The 23,528-nt window shown below is 40.3% G+C and overlaps 1 protein-coding gene across 1 annotated transcript in view; it reads left to right on the top strand.

The window, feature by feature from the left end:
• ttc28 (tetratricopeptide repeat domain 28) overlaps nt 1-23,528 on the top strand; it is a 180,463-nt gene that overhangs the window by 119,128 nt on the left and 37,807 nt on the right. Inside the window, exons 9-17 of the mRNA XM_026176900.1 lie at nt 13,804-14,000; nt 14,081-14,234; nt 14,318-14,489; nt 14,976-15,144; nt 15,247-15,407; nt 16,713-17,201; nt 18,465-18,657; nt 18,804-18,884; nt 19,028-19,307. Coding sequence (XP_026032685.1) covers nt 13,804-14,000; nt 14,081-14,234; nt 14,318-14,489; nt 14,976-15,144; nt 15,247-15,407; nt 16,713-17,201; nt 18,465-18,657; nt 18,804-18,884; nt 19,028-19,307 — 1,896 coding nt within the window. The remainder of the gene's footprint in view (nt 1-13,803; nt 14,001-14,080; nt 14,235-14,317; nt 14,490-14,975; nt 15,145-15,246; nt 15,408-16,712; nt 17,202-18,464; nt 18,658-18,803; nt 18,885-19,027; nt 19,308-23,528) is intronic.

Genomic DNA, 23,528 nt, shown 5'->3' with positions numbered 1-23,528 from the left:
TGTGGGTCAGTACTGTGTGGTGGTGTGATTGAGAGACCGTATCGCCTGCGGGAAGAAGCTCCTCCTCAGTCTCTCTGTGTTGGTCTTCAGGGAGCGGAATCGCTTTCCTGACCTCAACAGAGAGAACAGTCTGTTGTTGGGATGGCTGAGGTCCTTCACGATCTTCCTGGCCTTGGTCCAGCACCGCCTGCTGTAGATTGAGTGCAGGTCAGGGAGCTCGGAGCGGATGGTGCGCTCAGCTGACCGCACAACCCTCTGTAGAGCTCGTCTGTCCTGCATGGTGCTGTTCCCGAACCAGGTTAAGATGTTTCCCGCCAGGATGCTCTCTATGGTGCACGAGTAAAAGTTCCTGAGCACCTTGGAGGGCAGTTGGAAGTCTCTCAAGCGTCTGAGGTGGTAGAGACGCTGTCGGGCCTTTTTCACCACGGTGTTGATGTGACAGGACCATGACAGGTCCTGCGTGATGTGAACTCTGAGGTATTTGAAGCTGTCCACTCTCTCCACTGGGCACTCGTTGATGACGGGGTCTGGTAGTTCCTCTCCTGCTTAGTGCTGAAGTCCACTATCAGCTCCTTTGTCTTACTGACGTTTAGAAGGAGGTTGTTCCTCTGGCACCAGTTCTCCAGATTCCTAATCTCCTTCAGGTAGGCCGTCTCGTTGTTATCAGAGATCAGGCCCACCACGACGATGTCGTCAGCAAACTTGATGATGGTGGTGGAGCTGGTAGTGGCCACACAGTCATATGTGTACAAAGAGTACAGCAGGGGGCTCAGAACACACCCCTGGGGGGCTCCAGTGCTGAGAGTGGTGGAGGCTGAGACATGTCCGCCCATCCTTACTGCCTGTGGTCTGCCAGTTAGGAAGTTGGAGATCCACTGACACATAGATGAGCTGAGTCCCAGATGCTCCAGCTTGGTGGTGAGTGTGGAGGGAATTATGGTGTTAAATGCAGAGCTGTAGTCTATGAAGAGCATTTTAACATAATTCCCCCTTCTAGTGTCCAAGTGAGTGAGTGATGTGTGGAGGAGATGAGAGATGGCATCGTCTGTGGAACGATTTGGACGGTAAGCGAACTGTAGTGGGTCCAGTGTGTCTGGTAGTGAAGAAATGATGAAGTCTCTGACCAGGCGTTCAAAGCACTTCATCACTACTGAGGTGAGGGCTACAGGGCGATAGTCATTGAGAGAAGCAGGGTGGGGTTTCTTCGGGACAGGAACAAGGATGGACTCTTTGAAGCATGTGGGGATCACCGACTGAGATAAAGAGATGTTGAATATCTCAGTGAACACAGGAGCTAGCTGGTATGCGCAGTCTCTTAGGATACGACCTGGGATGCTGTCTGGTCCTGCTGCTTTCCTGGTGTTCACTCTCTTGAAGGCTCTCCTTACTTCATGCTCGGAGATGACGAGCACGTTTCCGGTGCTGGCAGTATCTTCCTGTCTGCAGCCGTTAGCGCCGCTAACACTAGCATTGTTGGAGACCTTATATATTACAATAATCTTCCAATTTAGAACTACAAGTTAAAAAAGAACTAACATAAATAAAATACACTTCAGCTAAATACTTCTAATTTATTTTCCCAAACCATGCAGAGCCGCACTATAGGGACTAAAGAGCCACATGCGGCTCCGGAGCCGCAGGTTGCCGACCCCTGCCCTAGAAGGTACATAGACGACAAGAGGGACGGTGTAAAATTGCTATTTCTATGCTTTGTACCTTAGAAAGAAAAGAAAAAAAAACGGAGGGCCCCTGCCTCAGATGAACAAAAGAAGAAAAGGCTTTTGAAATTCTACAGTATGCCTTTAAATCACTAGTTCATATTCAGTTCATTCCATGATCTGGCATTATAGTCAACAGCAAGCGAGACACTGATGTGAGAGTGCTAAAAGTTTATTCACAAAGTATACACTCATTCAGGAAAGAATGATTGAATGAAAGATGATGGCTCTGGGATGGGATGGGTACCTCCCGTTTCCAAGATTGGTGGGGGTACTGGGAATGGGGGGCTCGGGTGGGTGCCTCCTGGAACTGGTCGTCATGTGCCATCGGGGGTGTGCTGTGGTGCCTGGGTCTTTGCTGACTGGTGTCCCTTTTGGGCTTCGGGTCTGTTCACTTCCCTGTGCTGTGGCCCTTCTCTCTGGGTGCCCCTGACGCATCTATGGGTCTGCTGGGTTTTTTCCCACACTTCATGCTGGTGTTTTGGCTTCTTGGCCTTTGCTATTGATTGCGACCACCTGGGTTTTCTAGGTGCATGTGGGTTCTCTCTTTGTTTGGATATTTGAACTCTGGTAATTCGGGATGAGAGATGAGGTGTCCTCACAGGACAGTTTACCTCATTGTCTGGTCTTATCTGTGCTTGTGTTTTCATCCTTGATTAAATGTTTGGTTTTATGTGACATCATCCTCAAATCTGAAAGTCTTCACAGGCCCTCAGTTTGGTATGAAAAACCCTTCAAGTGATATAAAAAAATACAAAACTGCATCCTGTGTTTTATTCAGAAGATATTTAAGAAGCATTATCCCTGGGAGAGACTGACTGGGCTCTTGTCCTGGGCTAGGACAACTCGGTCTACATCGATCTGTAACATTAAGTACACACAAAGCATTATTTGTTTGTTATATTGCAGACCTGTGTGAGTTTGCACTAGCTGTAGTGGCCTAGTACAACACGTAGATGCTGCAGTTTTGACATCTTGTTAAATCAAATTCAAGGATGGGAGCTTTATATCATGCGATGGTCCTGCTTCTTAAGGGCCTATCATTTGACTGCAGTAGCGTCTCTCTGGACAATCAACACTCATGTTTTATTAAGTGGTTTCTGGTTTCTGCGGCCACAGTGATATCTGAGATGCTGTGAACCTGAATCCATCGCTGAATGGACAACTTGCCACGTTGTGCATGTATACGGCACTGTGCACTAAAAGTAAAGTGAGGATGCCATCTTAGATTTCTGGGGATTTAGACTGTCTCAATGTTTTTTATTTTTTGTTGACTTTTTTTTTTATTGTTTTGCAACTTAAAATAAAAGGGAAGCTAGAATTCTTCTTTCTGGTGTTCTGAACTGCAGCGCCCTTCTTCAATTCCTAAATTTGTTCAAAGAATGGAAATACAGTCATGGAAAAAAGAACAGACGCCATTTGACAATTTAAAGTTTTTTCATGGACACAAAAAATGTATTTGCTCATTACTAGGGCCATATTCCAGGAAAAAGAGTTGATAGTGGGAAATTTACACCATAGCTACACTCCAACTGCAAACCCAGCTGAAAACCCTACGACGTAACCTGATGTGCACCTCCCTAGAATTTAAACTACACCTCTCATTAAAATCGCCTGCAAAAATTGGGATTTTCAGCTACTTTTTTGCCATGCATTTTTTTTAAGGTATCAGTGACAGAATAACAATCATCTTCTGAGTTCAAGGAATAATAATCATAGCATCATAGCAGTGTTCACAAATGTCAGGAAGTTAAATGCGAAACAGTTACTATCACTATCAACGTTAACTCAATAAGAAAAAAATCTCTTCTATGGTTGTAAGAGAGCCATGAGTGAAGACTGATATTAGAACAAATTATAGGCTAAATGGTTACACTGAGGGGCATTAAAGAACAGTTTTTATGTAAATCTCAAAAATGAGCACATTAAGCGTTCACTGAACAGTTTATGCCAACATAAAGTGTTCCAAAAGTAGTTTTTTTATTTAATAAATGGTGGAAAATAAATTAACCCTCTGCAAATACCTCCTCTGATCAGACTTTGAAATGCCAAAAAAACTGCAGTCCTACATGAAGCTGGTTCTAAAAAGCAAATCACTCCCATGTTAAAATGCCAAACTTCACAATATTAACAAACACTATGATCTCTTCCAAATATGAGACATTCTGGCTCCAAAAACCAACATGGCAGCAGGAAAAGAAATGAGGCCTTATAATGTAAAGCCCAGAAATCAGAGGATAACTATATAATGGCTTTATCTATCTTTTATATACAGTCTATTAAACTCTGCTCAGGTAATATTGTGCGATTTCCACCACTCTTCTCACTTTATGTCACTGCAGAGCTTTTTTGTAGGCAAATGAGTGAAAATTGCTTTATTTTCTATCTGAAGTAAGTAAAAGGAAAACATGCACACTGCAGTGGTTCAATAGATACTTTGATGTGTGACTATAGGCTACTGCTGAAGTCGCTGACACTCTCCTGACAGATGAGCTTCAGTCTGTGTTTCAGATCAATGATTCACATCATCATTTATGGATGATTACGGTTCTTTGACTCTGAATGCTGACTTGACAACCTTTCACTCTGCTCTCCTCTGATATTTTCTCTCCTCCTTTCCTCTTCTTCTGTTCTTCAATTTCCAACCCTAATTTCTGCCTCTCATTTCATCTTTTGTTTCATAATGATTTCGTCCCCTATTATCTTTTACCTTATTTTGTCTTTACACTCACTACATTTCCCATGTTTTCATTACTTCATTCTTCCTTTCTTTTCTTCCTGATTTTACTCCTTCCTCCCTTTCTCTCTGTGCATTCCTTATCTCCTTGCCATTCTTTTTTTCTTCTTCTTGTGTCTCCTGTTTTCTCCTTGCTGTGTTTTTTTTCTCCTGTTTTCTTGGGTTTCATTCTCTGTTTACTCTTAGTCCCCTCTTTTCCAGTCTGACTTTCCCTCTTATTTTCTTCTTTCCTCACCTTTTTGTTTTCTTCTTATATCTCCTTCCTTCACCTCTTCCTTTCTGTATGAAACATGAAATTTGGAGATTATCTCAACCTAAATTAGACCATATAATACTTGTATTGTATTTTACATAGCAGCACCTTTAAAGTCCAAAAATAACTAAACTAGGCCAGTGTCTGGCTGCCCAGTGGAACTCCTTAGTGATCTGTGATGGTACCGTTTAAATCTTAATTACCCTTTTTCTTGTGTTGGTAGCACACCATGCAGTATCTTGTGTTATTGTATGTCTGCCTTTGACTGTGACCCAGTCCACAAATCTTTGTCGCTCCTCTCAGGGTAGTCCCATATGAACGGACTCTTGTGGCTCCTCCTGGCTAGGCTAGGTATCACAGTGACTTGATAGTAGGGGTATGATAGTATGATAGCCCCTTTCCTGAAGGCTACAACTGACACCAGTCTGTGTCCACTGCTTGTGAAGCTCTCCCGTGTTACTGAATCAACTTTTACTGACGATGCTCTCAAGCTGTTTCCTGTTGTTTGTGCGCTTTTTCTTGCTATGCTTTTCCCTTCCAGTGAGCCTTCCCTTGGTATGCTTTAATACAGCACTCTGCAGACAGCCTTTCTTGTGGAGAGTGTCAGTGTCTCTACATCTGGTCAACTGTTAAGTCAAGCAGTTTTTCCCACGACTGATTCTGTGTACTGAACTAGAACAAGACATATATGGAAATTATATTTTAATTTCAAATGAAAGATACTTACTGATTCTTTGCTACTATGGGCCTGAAGATATGGTCCATTACTGTAAGAGTACAGCGCTCATTTAAGGATCCAGAAGATGGTTTCCAGTATACCTCACTCGGTTAAGCAGGTGACCCATGTGCTGTAAGGCTGCTGCAGATGTCAATAAATGCTCCAAACCAGAAAGCAAGAAAAAAAAAAAAACGACCCAGAAGACATGTGTGAAGTAATTTCTTTGCCTACTTGAATAATAAATTCTTTATATTTAACTTACTCTCTACAATATTCCAAAATGTATGTGTGTCTCTCTCTCATCTCGAGTTATTTGCTAACTTTAGCTAATAAACATGTATTCTTCTTTATGATGGTCGGACAGAAATAACTGCATATAGTCCATGATATGTAGCTCCTGACCCACAAGTTGCCACACCCAATTTCATTCACTGATGACAGAGCAATTTTTATCCTACTATGGAGAAAGGGGACTGTGGATCACCACTCTTCTCCTTTCTAATCTCTCTATGCTGTCTCAGCTGAATACCTGTCATCAGATCTCAGCTAATTTTCCACACCTCTAATCCTCGCAGCACTGCTGTCTTCACACTGTGTCCCCTCCACGCTGGGGAATCCCACAGAATCTGTAGGAAATCTACAGGCACCCTTACACCTCAGAGAAGTGTGGCTTTAGGTTAGAGGAAGATTGTGCATGTGCTAATGTGCACACCTGTGTTTGTAGAGTTTAGGAGGATGTGTGTAACTGTAACCAGTGATTCTAGCCAGCTCTGCAGGCTTCTCCGTAATCCTCTTAATGCAAGACCCCGATGAACAAGGTCTTCCTTTCTATATCACCAACCTCCTCCTCCTCCTCCTCGCATAACCCGGTTTCTACATATTGTTGCCAGCAGCGTTTATGAGACCTTTTTAAATTCATGTACATTTATATTAACAATGTGACTTCATGTTTGTTTAAAACATTTAAGGTTGTTTGCTAGTTTGACAGAATTATTTTTTATGCAGTTCACACTGAAAGTAATTAGCAAATTAAATAAGGAAGTGTTTTTTTTCACCAAATGTTTGTTTTCTCTTAGCTTTCATTGTTTTAAAAGTAAATCGTGTGCTATTTGCATTTCCTTCAACCTTTATTGTGAAATCCTTTGCATCGTTAGATTTGAGTGCTATAAGCTAAATCACCACTGATTACCTTTCTGAGTCATGATGATGGTGCTGATGAGATATCAGAGATGAAGATGAGGTGCCGATGAAGTATTGAATTTAGATTTCAAATGCTTTTTTTAATGGTTGCAGTTCTTCTCATTGTATTGTGTAGAGACTGTAGAAGCAAACGGAGTAAACTCAAATGCGTCACATCCATGGTTAAGTCAATGTATGGATTTGAGCTTCAGAATCTAAACCCACTTATGACATTTCTAGTCTTTGGATTGGTTTAAACACTATTCTTTACGACCAAATGCCAAGACGTGACCTTTACTTACAATGCACTGTATGTCATTTAAAATTGTGGCATCAGCAAGTTCTCCAAGTCATAACCAGACCTTTTTTTAACCATTACCCCCCCCATATATGTTTTTGTTTAGGATAAACAGAGAACAAGAATTTGCAAAAGATGATTGATATGAGAAAAATTATTTGAATTAAAACTCATGAAAACTGTTAATTATATTTTTATAATTATAATAATAATAAATTATAATTATGTGTCAGAAGGTATAATAAATACTAAGAAAATCTGAATTTTATAGCACCATGCTTAAAGGGGGCCCACTATGCTTTCCCTTACACTTAATATGACAAAAGAAGTATTGAAGTAGTAGTTCATTTATTTTATATGTAGCATATTGAATATGTTATATAAGTATTGGGTTCAGTGAGTGTACCAGGAATCCCTGTTAATAATAAATAAATAAATAAATATATAAAAAGAACTCAGACTTCCGACTGCACTGAATGCTCCATTTCTGGCAGTTTTTTGATACTCTTGGCACTGCATGATTTCAAAGTCAGGACGTCATTGTTGGGGCTTGCAGAGTAAAGGAATCAGATCCAGAAATAACAAAGTATGTCTTTTATTCAGACTGGGAAAGTCCACAAATTAACAAAGAACAAAATGAAGAAACATTATGGAATCACTTTTGGATCTAAATATGCAAGAAATAAACTTAAAATATTAACTGAAATTTAATGCAAACCATGAAAACAAAACTAACAATAGAATGTTAAGGCAATCTAAACTGGTAGCCAAAACTCCATAAATATGAATCCAAAAACTCCCAAGCAACTTTTAAACCAAAACCAGGGACTTTGGCAGTCATAGAAAGAGTATGACTCTGTAACCTTTGGATTTGTGAATTATAGATATGAAATCAGCTTAAAGTGAAAGCATCTGTCTTATGAGAAGTGTAACATCATGCACAGAAAAAGTCACTCCAGTTTCTTCAAACTCTGTCTCTGTTACGTCCCCTGTTAGATTCAGAAATAAATCCTACTTACAGGTGATCTGCTGCTTTTGTTGTATTTAAGATTGAAATTAACTGCAAGGATGCAAGTTAGGCTGTGGACTTCCACATGGAAGAGTGGGGGTTCCATATTAGCAGCTAAAACTCAAGAGGCTTAGAATAGAGGAGGAGAGAGCTATTTTAAAAGGTGGGTTTTTGTTGTTGTTGTTTTTAGGAACCCTGCCTGCACCCCTATCAAGGATGTGAATCTTTTTTTTAAATGATGATTTAGTCAGTCAATATTTTTAACACAATCTGTAAATCTTGATTTTGGACTGTTAAAGTCACACATTTGAAAAGTGTTTACAGTAAGAAATGTAGAGATAGAGGTGGACATGAGCCAAGGAGTTGGGAAGGATGGCTCACAGTTTACACTCGGTGGATCAGACCCCAGTCATCTCTCTCATTACACAGTCTGACATGAAGACCACATGTGACTTCCTCCATCTGGTGTCTGGATACCCCTCCGTATCCCTTCCTCCCCACTTATAACCCCTTCTCATCTGTTTTCCCAATGTGACTTTATTGTAGAAAAAGCAGATTTTATATAAGGCCTCATTTCAACATTTCTCAGAGCAGTTATAAATTATTCTGGCGCAGTGTAATTATTGTCTTTGGAAATAGAAGACTTCCTATGGATGGCATTATTAGGATTTCTGTGTGAAAAATTCAGGTTACTCAAACAGTTTAATGAAGGGAATCACAGGATGAATGTAGGTAAAAAGTTTTGCATTATTGTATTAATGCATTAACATGCATTATGTATAATAAAACAGGGTCATGTTTGAACAGTTTAATTCATTTTACAACGTTTATTGCCCATTTTCTAGAATTGTGCTAGCTGTACCCTCTGTCTTGTAGAACATGTACATGTAAATCTTGAAACAGAACTTGACTTTGGCCCACGAATCTCCACCCCAAAACTCCACACCTTTATTCTCACTCTAGCTTGCATTTGAACACTTGCAACCATGACTTTACCTTCTTCAACTGGTATAATGGCAGAAAACCAGTTAACAAAAGTTATTGTTTTAGTTGACCAAATTCACTAGAATATGGAATCTGTATTTCCCTGTATTGTGGTTTGATATGCCAATGCTACTACTAAGCAAGTTCGACACTGTTAGGCTTTCTTTGCGTGAGCTGGTGTGATAAAAATAAAATGCCATAGATACAGTGACAGGTATCATGGTGGTGGTTTTTAACTTTATTAACTAAGGCTTTCTGCTTCAGGATCTGAGATAAAGATCTGACTATTTTTCCACACAAAATAGATCGCCTACACCAATCTGAGGCATTATCAGAGTAATTGTCAAGGTCCTTGGTCAGTGACCCAGTGTTTTGTGTATTATTATTGTTATTCTATGATTTCTCTGTTTTATATGACTTGTAGTGTTCTGATTTCTGTTTTTGTATTCTAGTTCTTAGGTTTTGTTCTGGTGCCCTTCTGTTAAGTATAGGTTTAGTTCTGTGCCCAGTCTGTTTCCTGTTTTACTTTGAAGGTCAATGTATTCTGTTTTGCTTCCTCCCCATCTCGTCTTTGTAATTAGTGTCAGCCATGTCTCCCAGGTGTTTGCTCTTTGCCCAGTTCCCCTTCTGTATTTAGTGTTTGCGTGTGTTCCTGTTTGTCGTTGCGTCGTCCCTCATACTTGCCTGTGTGTTCTGTTTCAGGCTCAGTTTCTAGCCTTCCCAGTTTAGTTTCTGTTTTGACTTATGTCAGCAATAAAGCTGAGGTCTTTGAGTTTAATTTTCACATCCACAAGTCTGCATTTAGGTCCTACTTTCCTGCCTGCCGCACACAGACCGTGACAGTAATGTGTTATTGAGATATGAGAACAAAGACAGGAAGTTAAGGCCCAGGTGACACACACAGAAGAGCATTTACCAAAATAAAATAAAGTAGAAACAAGGAAGGGCACCTACACACATACAAAACACAGAAACACAAATTAAAAAGAAACACAAGAATACAATGAATACAAGAAACGATATCTGTATAAGTCAAAATAGAGACTATAACACAACATATATTATAAGAACATGGGGAGTTTACTTGTGGACCTCTTCAAAGACCAATTGTTTAAAAAAAGAAGAAGAAAAATTGTCAGATTTGGGCTGTAATGGAAATGTTAACAGCCAGCTTTCACTTTGAATGTAACCTTACTTCTAATCTTACCTTAACCTTGGGGGGGGGGGGGGGGGGGTATTCTACTTTGTACTAATATGCCACTATAGGGAAGGCATAATTATAATTTTTTTCTTTCAATCTCCTTACAATCAGGCTTTTGGCATACATATAAACAGGGGTGCATATAAGTGGTCCACAGGTGCACATTCGCTGTCAAAATAAAAGACGTGCACCAGATAAGAAGTTGCAACGCATGTTTGCGTACATAAGATTTTCTGGAGGAGGACAGACATTTGTTTAGAACTCTTAAAGATGTCGAAGAAGCAAGCTCCTTTAAGCAATTACTCTGGTGTTCTTCCACCTCCAAAGAAATGTCCAAAGGAGTCCAAACCACAAAAGAAGCGCGTATTCTCAGAAAAGTGGTTGCAGGAGGTGAGCTGGCTTCAAACAAATGATGAACGCACAGAGATGTGGTGCAGAATATGCCGTGAACATCCCACTCTAGCGGACAAAAACAGTGCCTTTTATATGTACGCAAATGCGCGTTGCAACTTCTTATCTGGTGCACACCCCTGCATATAAATCACACTATATAGCATTAAGAGGGAAGATTACAGCTGTTCTATGTGTGTGTGTCTTTTGTGTTGAATCTTGATTGAAATGTGCTTGCTGTGATGGAAAGAATAACATAAATCATTCAAGGAAAAGTCATTGCATTGACTTTCATTGTGAGCAATTGTAGGTTTCACGTCTGCATTCAACTTTAAGCAGGACTTTACTGATGAAGGTAGAGCTCAATGTACAATGTGCATGGTTTTTATATGCCAAAGCAAAAATATGCCAATGAAATATGGTAAGATTTAGATTTGTGCAATGTTTGGAATAAAGTCTTACAGAGGAACTCATGTGCTCATTTTCTACTCTGCTCATTTGTTTTTATTATTGGACTCTAAAGTAGTATTCCATGTAGGGATGGGTATTGATAAGATTTTCACGATTCCGATTCCATTTTCAATTCTGTTTAACGATTCGATTCTTAATCGATTCTCTTATTGATTCTTTTAAAAAAAAGGAGAACACTAAGGTCGAATAGCTTAGAGCTTAGATCCACAGCCTACGGCTCTTCAATGGGGGTGTCACAGGGTTCCCGGGAAAAAAAATTGTAAATGTAAAATAATAAGATAAATATTCTTCTGTAGCAATAACAAAGTATAACATAAATTATTCTGTAGCAATTACACAAGAATATCCAGTAATGTCCCTGCCTACAATTAAACACATTCACTTACCGAAAATCGGGCATCTGCTGTGGGAAATGGGTGCAAGCCTTTTACCACAAACTCAGTCACTGCTCGGTGACATTCGTCTATCCTGGCCTGAAAGGAGACGCTACCGGTAGACTGCAGCGAGAACTGCCAGCATCTGAGCCAACCAGACTCCGTCTGTCTCTCTCATCATGGTCACCTAAATGCACAGTAATGGCAGGTTTTGTAATAAGGCAGATCGCGCTAACATAATATGCACTGTTAGTTGATTATTTACCTGCCGCATTAACGGGCAAACGTTACCGCTGCTGCTGGGTTGAGATTCACGAGTCCGGAGCGGAATTAAAAACACAACATTTATTTAAGGTCATCGCGTGTCTTTTGCATATTCGTGGTGTTTCCTCCCTTAAATGAAATATCTACTTTGCAAGTATTGCAAGTTGCCCTGTTGTCATCCGTTCTCGTAAAGTATAACCAAACTTTTGAGCGTTTGAGCCGCCATGTTTCCTGCCAGGTTAATGACGCTCCGCAACGTGGTGACATCATTTGGGGCAACTGGAATTGATAAGGGAATCGTTTGCAAAAATGACAAACAATTCCAAGGAATTGAAACAGTGGGAACCGGTTCTCAACAAGAACCGATTTTCGATACCCATCCCTAATTCCATGTTTACAAAATTACCATTATTAATCTTATACTGGGCTTTAGTGCAACCCCAAGTTCACCCATTGTGTAAAACAAGCCATTTCAGTTCCCTTGCACCTCCTTTTTAGCCAACGTTCTTTTGACTGGCTGCTCCTCATAAATAAAAACATGAACAGCAAGTGGGCAGGGATTCTGTATGATCCAGGCTCTTTGGCTGTGATTCCAACCAGAGAGCCTGGATTTTCACTCTTATATCATGCAGAATAGAAAAAAACTGTTCAAAACATGGCTCAAAAGAATTAGTTATAGATACACTGATCTCATTATTTGCAATATGTGGCCATATCCACAGTTTGAGTATCCAGCACTGTAGCAGAGTGTATCACAGAAAATGAAGAAAAAAGCAAAGTAGGTACATTTTAAATTGCAAATAACCAGTGTGCACAGTTGTCAGTTAAATGCAGGAGGGTGACAAGTACTATATTTTGGAGTACAGGAAATAACTAGCATAAAATGTAAATTTTCATTCTCCTCTCTTGTGCCCCAAGTTTCTTCCTTAACTATTCTCTCTCCCAACTTTTGTCTGTTCTGGCTCCATAAACTGGGTTGTTGACAGCAAAGACACATCATGACAGAAGAAGTTGGGAAGGCGACTGGGACTTAAGTTTTCCCAGTTCTTTTTCCCTGGACAGAGAGACTGATTTCTGCATATGTTATACTAAAGTTTGAAGAGACACAGCAGCAGATATTATTAGATTTGTTGAATTTCCCACTGTAGCTTTTTAATTATTCACCACTCTGCTCAAAAAGGATTTTTTACAGTTCAAGAAACCATGTGGGCATTTATATTCACCACCATACAGATGCTGCATATTTATAACTCCTAATGTCATTTTGGGAATTTACTCTGTTCATCATGCTCCCTACATGTGCAGTAATTGCTGTTTGATGAATCCTACAAATCCAAACAGCGCTGGATAAACCATTCTACAGAGCTGTGGAGACTTGAGACTTGGAGACCAAAAAAATCACAAAACTGAGGACTTAAACTTCACTTGTCTGACTTCCTTGAGCCTGGACTTTAAAATTCCCCTATGTCCATGGAAGATTTTTCTGGGTTTTATGACCTTGATCCTCCGAGATGTGGGTGATCAACAATAACTGTATGCTTTCAGAATATGTCATTTTTGTTCTTCTTAAAAAAACGTTGCCTCCAGTCTTTGTGGTTTGGTGACAAAGGAAATAATCATTTTAACTAACACACCTAAATATTGATTTTATTGGAACTGGAATTATCAAAGAGTTGTCTGACCACTTCAACATTACAGCTTTTTGCCGTGGTGACCATTTTTGTATACAAAGTCCATTCCTCTTGAAATGGACATTTGGAGGAGTTTAAATGATGGGGCTAGGTATTGTGCTGTTTTAAATGAAACAAGTTAGAAACATAAAATTAAGATAATTCTTGGAAAATCAATCATTAGGATGGACTTGCCAGCCAGAGGCCAGAAATTGAAATGAACTAGCTTTATTTTAATACGAGCATTACCTGATACAGCTTGTAGTTGGCATGCTACAAGACTTCCTAGATTAGATGTATTACCTGGGCGCTTTGCATAGACTTTGTTTGTCCTATTGAAATGTTTTTGTCCATGCCACTTGCTAAAACATATGGTTAGGATTAGTGTTGTGACTAAAGTTGAGAACATGACCGATCACAAGAACGTTCAAATGTTGTATGCTAAAAGAGATTAAACTTGGAGTTTACCTGCATCTTAATGGTTTCCTTGTTAGTTCAATAGTTTGTGTTTTTGCCTCCTCTCATCTCCTATCACAGGCATCATACACCAGATGAAGGGAGAGTATGACACTGCGCTAAAGTTCCACAAAGCCCACCTGTCCTTCGTCCAAGAACTTTGTGATTACGCTGCCCAGGGGAGGGCCTATGGCAACATGGGCAATGCCTACCATGCGCTTGGCATGTACGACCAAGCAGTCCAGTACCACAGACAAGAGCTGCAAATCTCTCTGGAGGTAAATTTTATGACCCTTTTCAAAAAACATGTGGACGATTGTGTGGAAAGCAGAATCACGATGTGTCTTTGTGTTATCAGGTGAACGATCGTCCATCTCAGGCATCCACGCACGGTAACCTTGCTGTGGCCTACCAAGCGCTGGGTGCTCACGACCGAGCTCTCCAGCACTACCTGCACCACCTGACCATTGCACGAGAGATGCGAGACACTCAAAGTGAAGCAAGAGCCTTAGGTAAACCTGTCAAGAGATAAATGCACTTGAGTTGAGTTAAATGAAACATGAAAAATATTGCTCACCGTTATTTTCTTTTGCAGCAAACTTGGGTAACTTTCACAGCTGGAGAGGTGAATATGCTCAGGCCTTGCCCTACTACCAACAGTACCTGGTTTTGGCGCCAGGTTTGCAGGACCTCGAAGCAGAAGGCAAAGTTTGCCATAACCTGGGTTATGCTCACTACTGTCTTGGACAGTACAGAGATGCTGTCAGGTCAGAGACTAAATAAATCTTACAAAACTGAACTTCATATAATGAAAATGACCCCGTTGGCCTTATGTCGAAAAACATGTGTTGTGTTTTCCATACATACATTCATCCATCCATCCACTACTCCTCCACATCGAAAGGAGCCAGCTGAGGAGATTTGGGCATCTGACTTGAATGCCTTCAGGATGCTTCCTGGCCAAGGTTTTCAGGCATGTCTTACCAGGAGAAGGCCCTGGGGCTACATCTCTTGACTAGCCTGGAAAGCTCCCATGTTCCTCAGATGAGCTGGAGGAGGTAGCTGGGGAGAGAGAGGTCTGGGCTTCTCTTCTTAGGCTACAACCCCGCAACCAGGCCCAGCAGCAGAAAGTGGATGGACGGATGGATGGATGGATGTTAATGAGACTTTAATTTCTCATTTTAAGGATTTGTGCTTTTATATTACATTGAAACAAGATGCACGATAAAAAACAAAAGTTTAAAATTTTCCAGGTATTATGAACAGGATTTGGCCCTGGCTAAGGATCTCCAGGACAAATTAGCACAGGCAAAAGCCTACTGCAACCTTGGTCTGGCCCACAAAGCACTGGGGGAGTACAACAAAGCAGAGGAATGTCAGAGATATCTGCTTTCTTTAGCACAAGCCCTGGACAACACACAGGTCACCTGTTAATTATGTTTTCATTTCATAAACCTTGAAATTCTGTCTTTTGCACAAAAAGAGGTTGTTAATCAGTATCTGTGTGATTATATTTGTCAGCAGGCAGTTTTCAGGGCCTTTGGGAATCTCGGTGATGTGTGCGTGTGCCGGGGTGATTTTCCAGGAGCTGTGAAGTTCTACCAGCAGCAATTAACCTTGGCTCAGAAGGTCAACGATCAGAAGATGGAGGCTGATGCCTATTCAGCACTTGGTTCAGTTCACAGGTGATAAACTGGTTAACCAGTGTTTTAACCACACACAAACAGTGCATGTAAAAAATGAACAAATGAATGTGTTGTATTGTTTTAAAACCTAAGTTTAGTAATATAGCCATTCCTGTTTATTGGAGGCAGTCGAAAGTTTGTAGAGCTAAAATATTAACTTACCAGATCAAGCTGCAGAGATTGTGCTTCACAAAAGCAGAAATTTAGCTGCTAATTAATGCTTACATAAAAGAAACAAAAATCTGCACAATATTATTACTATGTACTTTTCAAATGATGTTAAATATTGTTGTGTTATGATCATTTTATCTGCTCCCATATGGAAAAGATATATATAAATCTTATAAATTTTGTATCTGTCTTGTGTGAAACTTGTATGAAAAGCATATAAGAGTGAAAACGGATATAAGATCCCTTGAAAAATTATATAATGAAACTTGTATGTTTTGGATACTTACTAAAACAATGTATGAAAGTAATGAGAAAGTGGCCACTTTCATGAGTAAATCACGTAAGCCTTATATGATTTACTCATGAAAGTGGCCACTTTCATGAGTAATCACATATAAGTTTTTACTATTTCTTTTCCATATGGGCTAAACTATAATCAAATATGAATAATTAATATATTGGGGAAAGCTCAGCTGAGTTTATGGAGGCAAAAGGGACATCGGTTTGAGAATGTATTTATTTACCTTTATAAAGCCACTTGCTTGTAGACCATTTTCTTTGTAATGCCTGCTATTTACTTTGGAGTTACAAAGAAAAAGCCTGTTTCCAAAAACATGTGAGTTTAAAAAGTCTCAGCCAACTGACAAGAGATTCTGTGCCAATTCTCAGCAGTTAATAGAAGTGTTCTGTACTTTCCACAAATTCCTATGAATAGTAGTTAATTTAAACTTACAGTTCAAGGTGCAGCTTACTAATTAAAACCTCAGTTTTCCCAGAGTTGGTCCATTTAAGCTTGGTACTCCAAGAAATCTTTTATCCACAATAGTTTCCTCTGTCCTTCCCAAAAACAGTACCTTTTTGCATACTGGGCACAGCTGGAAAACTAATTATTAATTTAAACTGTATCTTTCAATAAAGCATATCTTTTAGTATTAACTTATTATTAAGTTATTAACAAAGAGAAGTAACATATAAGCATCCATCCTTTGCAACAGACTGGCTCTAAAAATAATAAACCACATGAAATATCATACTATACAAAGGACACCAGGTGTTGGCTATAACTAATGTGTGACTTGCTCTAGTTCCCTTGATTCATCTTAATTCAGTGTTCTTGCACTTTTTCCCACCTAGGCTTCTCCGCCAGCTGGATACGGCCTTGTCGTTCCACAGCCAGGAGTTGACCATCCGAAAGGATCTAGGTGATCAGCAGGGGGAGTGCCGTGCTCTTGGCCACCTAGCAGCTGTTCATATGGCCTTGGGAGACTATGCTACAACTTTCCAGTGTTATGAGACCCAGCTGGGCCTGGCACAGGGGCTCAGGGATGCCCGTTTGGAGGCACAGGTCCATGGAAACATGGGCATCACCAAGATAAACATGGGATTGTTTGAGGAAGCTATTGGTTATTTTGAGCAGCAGCTGGCCATGCTGCAGCAGCTAAGTGGAACTGAGAGCATGCTAGACAGAGGCAGGGCCTATGGGAACCTGGCAGACTGCTATGATGTTTTGGGAGATTATGAGGAGGCTATACAGTATTATGAGAAGTATCTGGCAGTGGGTCAGAGTCTCAATCATGTCCAGGACCAAGAGAAAGCCTACAGAGGACTTGGCAATGCGCACAGGTAGGTGAAACTAAAATCAAATTGAGAACATAAGAGGTTATGGCTCAGACGATACCCTTCTATACATGCATTTGATAAATTTAATACAGGGCACACTATTAGGGTACTGTGCATCTGCAAGCCACTTTGCAAACCACCTCCAAACCAGCTCTTCTTTTCTTGCTGTATCTTCCTGTTACTGATGCTTGCACTGTTCCAGTCAGAAATAAAAAAGCATTATATGCGATTTAAATAAAAATTCTGTTTCTAGAAACGTACAGGGAGATTGCACTTGCTGTCCTGATACACAGTGTTGTATGAGGGGGCTCATGAGGAGGTGGAGAGTCTAAGTCTGCCATGACCCATAAATCCTAATTGGCCAAATTCATTTGAAATGAGCAAGGCTGAAATAATCTATAGTGTGTTTAATTTAAATATCACTATCAATTCATTTCAGAACTTAATTTTATAATTTCCTGTCTTGTTTTTTTTGTTTGTTTGTTTCTATTACTGAAATAAAATTTGCATTTAAATTTTAAAATGATTCTCCATAGACCAACTGCTTCTCTTCCTTCTTTCCTTCTCAGCTAACTCTAGTAAGAGGATAAATAAAATTAGAAAATTTTTCAGGGTTTTGAAGTCTCCCTGGATTTCCCACTAAATGTAGAAATAAATTCAAACCTACAGTGCTGCAGACTTCTGTTTACATCAGCGTAAAAATGTATGTTGTGTTCATTTATGTTCTATCCTATTAGTTAGGATACACCTTTCTAATACAGAATAGCATTCATGCAAGAGTTTTAAATGAGCATTTCTTGCCACAAGCATTTTATACACATTTTAATTAGAGTCATAATAAGAATAAATACAGTCAGAACTCTGCAGCGTATTAAAAGCAAAAAGCCTTTTTTCAGACACATGTCCCACGGTGGGCAACTCTCATATGATACAACATAAGTAATGCTCACTGACAGAAGAACAAGGCTTACCGTTGGGTTTACTTTATCCAGCTGTTGCTCCTGAGTGTGAATGAAATGGTAATGTAGAGTACAGATTTATAACAAACCTTCGTAGACTTTCTTTCTCTGAGTTTTTCTCTGAGTAGATATAAAGAGAAAAATGTTTTGTTAATATGGACCAGTTTGTCTTCTTTTCTTTAAATGTTGCAGAAACAACAAAAACAGGAGGCCTGCTTTCAAGAACAAGCAAAGTGCAGAAAAAAAATGCATTATCATACCAGGTCTTTTTCCTCCCCTTTTTGTTCTCCTCCCTCTCCTACTTCAGGTCCATGGGTAGTCTCCAGCAAGCACTGGTGTGTTTTGAGAAGAGGTTGGTAGTAGCTCATGAGCTAGGTGGTGAAGGAGAAGGTAAGGCTCAGGCTTATGGAGAGCTGGGCACCTTACATAGCCAGCTGGGCAACTATGAGCAGGCCCTCTCTTGTCTGGAGCACCAGCTTAACATTGCACGCATAGCAGGGGTAGGTTTTCACCAGCAAAATGTTCTTGTTTCTGTTTCATATTTTGTTTTGCCCTGCTGAATATGATAATTAATATGGGGAGGGGGGGTATATATTAAAAACACATAATGCCCATAGAATGAGGTAAACTCTGTTTGAACTATCAGGATAACTCCCTGGAGGCAGAGGCAAGCAATGCACTTGGAGGTGTCTATCAGTTGATGGCAGACAACGAGACAGCTCTACAGGTCTGTATCACATTCATCATTGTATGTGCAGAGGATAGCCCCCCTTGTTATGAAATGTCTTTAATTATACTGATTAACAGGGAAAACAGAATTTATCAGTTGTCAAGTCTCTCCTCTAAGCAACCTAATTTTTCCTGCTGTAGTGGCACCAAAGGGCTTTGGATATAGCAGAACAGACTGGATGTGTCAGGGGCCAGGGTCGAGCCTATGGCAACTTGGGACTGACCTACGAAGCTCTAGGGAAGTACGAACGGGCAGTAGTCTTCCAGGAGCAACACCTGAGTGTTGCAGCACAGACCAATGACCTGATAGCAAAGACTATGGCCTATGGAAGCCTGGGGAGGACACATCATGCACTGCAAAACTACGCGCAGGCTGTAATGTATCTACAGGAGGGTAAGACATTAGCTACAACAATTAATAGTGAGCATGATGATATTGCAGTTGCTGTGTTTATGTATGAAAGTTTAAAAAGAACAAACCCCTGGGATCCAAAGATACTGGGTATAGAGGCATGGCAGCTTTGATTCACAGCTGTCCCAAGCAATCAGTGTCATTATATCTCCATTATACCATTTTTCTTGCTTCCAGAAGTATTATTTATAACAGTATAACTTCAGACAAGTATTGCTTGTTTGATGTTCAAATAGTTTAACATTTTAACTTTTATTGGATGTTGCACTGCCTCTATTAAGAGATATAAAATAATATTAATGAAAATGAATTAAAATAGAGAGCAGAGATAACTCTGTATGTAAATAACTCTAAGGGCCTAGTCCTCACAGTCAGTCAGAAACGCCTATGCTTCCCACTTTTTTTTCCACTCACTTTCATGCACATGCTTTCACTCTTGTATATGTTTAGAGGCCACTAGAAATAGGTGTAAATGTGCAAATGATAGTTGATTTCAACATAACCTAAAATAAGTCTTCAGTAACCCCAAGTTGCTCTTTTCTATAAGATTAAATAAGCACAACTGCTTAAAATTAAGGGGGAAATATCACAGCACTGCATGTAAATAACAGACCGTGTAAGACCTCTTGGACAGTGTGAAGTAAGCCATTGGTTTCTATATTTGATTTTTAAAGCATAAAGTGAACACCATAAGCAGGTGGAGCAGGCCCCACCAGCGTCCCTTGACCACATGGGGGAGGGAGGCGTCCCCCATGCCGTTCAAGAGGTCAACGCGTGGGAAGGACCCGGTGATTTTCAGAAATAACTCTCTAGTGTTCCCACAATGGCTGATGGTGTGATTTTCATTGGTTGGTAATATATAGAAGTAACATTGATAAGTGTGGTATTTGTCCAAAACTATTTTTTAACTGATAGTCTAGTGTGACGGGAAGAAACGTGATGCACTGAGGACACTTAGAGAGCTGTCACTACTAAACGTCATAGGACTTATAAAGAAAATAGGTCCTGGGAGCACGAAAATTGCTGCCTATGGACACAGCCCCCAATGCTCAGTCCAATTAAGTTACCCACTTTTCTGGTGGATGACAAATCTTAATTGATTAATTGCTCTGTTGCTTTGCTAGATAGGCAGGGTAGTGATAAAACTAGTTACAATCATAGGGTTTAACATATTCCATTAATACTAACAGTAGTCTTTACAGAGTTGTAAAACTTTAATTTAAAGGAAATTTGTGGGGTCTGTGTAACCATCTTTTGTGGTCTTGGGTGTATATTTTAAGGAGACAGAATTATTGGGATCATTATTATTATTATCAGACCAATTGACACTGATTTTCAGTCCAGTTCTTGTCTAATTTGAGATAGTTTTTTCCATATTTCCCTTCCTTAAGAATTGCCTCTTGATAGTTAGCATCCTTTTTTTTTTTTTTTTTTTTTTTTTGTCCCGTTTGGATCTTTAGCCATCAGAATTGTTGTCTTAAGGCCAAGAAAGATGCCAAGCGGATTTATTTTACCAAGTGGATCATCATGGCCTTGCCATATTGGTCCATTTGATTGACCTTTATTATAATTATGAATTTATTTTATTTTCAGTTGCTACAAACGGGACAGACATGACTGGGGGATAGGACAGGGAGAAAGAATGAAAGAAAGAGAGGGAGAGAAAGAAAACCAAAGGGGAGAAGAGATGGTGAGAAGGGGGGGAAGAAAGAAAAAAAAACAAAAAAAACAAACAAAACACCTGGGTCACCTGTATGGAGAAAAAAAACAGAAGAGAAAGCAAACAACAAAGAGCAACATAATAAAAAAAACAGCACCATCACAATAAACTAGCTAGCAGTAGATATCAGTAGATACTAAATAATAAACGATATTGTGCAGCACGCAAGATAGACAGCGCACAATGTGCTTTGAGGCAGCAGTCAAGAAAGCTGTAGTCCGCGTCTGTGAATACCCGTGTGTACACCTGTGTGCATACCTGTGTGGATCAGCATGCTTGCATTCCAAAGGTTTCTCCATGTAACGATCTGCTAGGGAGTGTGGGGAGCCATAGCCCCGTCCTCCAGGGTATGAAGCAGGTATGGAGGAGATCAAAACTCCAGACATCCAGAGGCCCCCAGAACACAAGAGACCAAGGAAGACCAACAGAGGGGCAGCCGCGCCACTGTCCCAGTAAGAGCTGAGGAGAGTCCCAGATGAGGGCTCACTCAGCAGCCACCGAGCAGAAGCCAGGGGGAGTTGCAGTGACGCGCCCGTGAGCTCCGCCGGCAGCCAGCTGTGCCTGAATGACCGAGCCCCAGGCCGAGAGGCCGGGGGCACCCCACCTCTGAAGTGGCCCGAGCGAGCCCCAGGCTCCAGGCCCCGATAAGCGGCCGCCAAGGAGTGAGCCGGTGTGTACCCGGACGCCCATCCCCAGACACAAAGAACCACCAACGCACCGACACCTGAGGGAGTCCGCCACTGGCAGGGGAAGTGGTGGGGGGAGAAAGGCCTCCAAACCTTGGAGGGCCTGAGATGTCCCCAGAGAGGTGGCGTCTGATACCCAACCTGACATATAGACACAGACATACAGGCACACACAGATACAAACATCCATTCCCACCCTCATGCTCTCATATGCACTTACTCCACACTCAACCAACGTGGAGACAGACATAGACAGACACTGTACACACAATCACACTCCCCAAGCGTACTCTACGAACCGGGTCTAGGTACCCTTGCCCCTGGAGGGGGGAACTGCACCCAGACCCAGGTGGTGTTAGTTAGCTAACTATCTAACTAGTTAGGTAACTAGTTAGATAGTTAGCATCCTACCAAAGATAGACTTCCTATATCCCAGACTTGGGAAACTCCCTTGGTGTGTTAAGCAAAGGGTCGGGAAGAATAGATGAAAAAAGTGGAACAGAAAAATCAATGAGAATAATATTTTTTTTAAAGCCAAGATACTATACAAGAGTGATTTGTACCATGTACAACTGGTTGCCATATACAGTAAAATACACTAGAAGAGATGTCACAGAGATTTTTTTATTTTATCTATTAAACTGCAGTTAGAGTGATAATATACACATATATATTTTAGCAGGTATTTATCTTGTGTGAGCATTGTACAGTCAGCTGCCGGAATGAAGGACCTACGAAAGCAATAGTTCATCGAGGTCCAGTTTTCTCAAAAGTTTTTAACACACACTGGACACCATGCTAAAACATACCAGGTTTTTGGCTATTAGCTCTTTGGGAATCACCTTGTTGATGCAAAATTAATATTTTATGTCTGTCAAACTGTGCTATATTTTACTTTTTCATATATTCAACTAATGAAACTGGAACTAACTGTGTGTGTTTTGCAGCAACGGCTTTTTTTTTCTCATATATGTAGACACAACACTGGTTAATCTCGTTTTTATGCTTGAATGAGGTATGTTTATGAACAAGTACTTACTTTTGTTAATGTGTGGGTATTAATGATTGTTGCTGTCTGTGTTCATTAGGGACTAGGTCTGTCTTTTTTGTGGGTTACAACCAGAAACTGCGAGGAAAGAAAGATAGAAATTTTTTCTTACTGCCATCTTATATTAAGTACATTATAAATACATGATTGTGAGTGCTGAAGTGCTTATTAATAGTTTGATAAACGGGACACAAAAAGGCCCAAGCCAGGAGTTTTATTATCTGGCCTTAACTAAGTGTGACTATTGTTTAAACCTGACCAATTAATTTTCTTTTCTCTAATGCTAATCCACGTAATCTTACTTAAACCTAACCAAGTCTGTCTACCACCAAGCAAAAAAAATATGTAGTTTTGCTTCCTAACCTAACCAGCAGCAAGTGAAAACATAACTCAAAAGTCCAAATAATGCCAGCATTCTACATTTGTGTCCAGGAACAGAAAACAATTGAGAAATTTTTGTGCAGAGACACTGTTCACTAGACTAAATTTCAAAGCTTTGAGAACAACAAGAAACAGTTATATAGCATACTGTTTGATACCAACATCTGAATCAAAAGCAGCAGGATAGGAATTTTTGATCTAAACTTTTCCACTGTGTTCAAAAGCACTATACATTTTTGACATGTATCCACAAACTTGTGATGAAAAGCGAGCAAAAACTTAGTCACCATTTTCCCCCTGCAGTCGTACAGAGACCATGTAGGGAGGCTCTGGCTCCTAGCACATACTTTGATCTACGTGTGAGTATCTTCTTTAAAGTCGGAGTTGTTTAAGGA

This window comes from Astatotilapia calliptera, chromosome 7 (genome assembly GCF_900246225.1).
Source record: "Astatotilapia calliptera chromosome 7, fAstCal1.2, whole genome shotgun sequence".
NCBI classification, from domain to species: Eukaryota; Metazoa; Chordata; class Actinopteri; order Cichliformes; family Cichlidae; genus Astatotilapia; species Astatotilapia calliptera.
The sequence above is the reverse complement of the archived record's forward strand: the minus strand, read 5'-3'. Positions and strand labels throughout refer to the sequence as shown.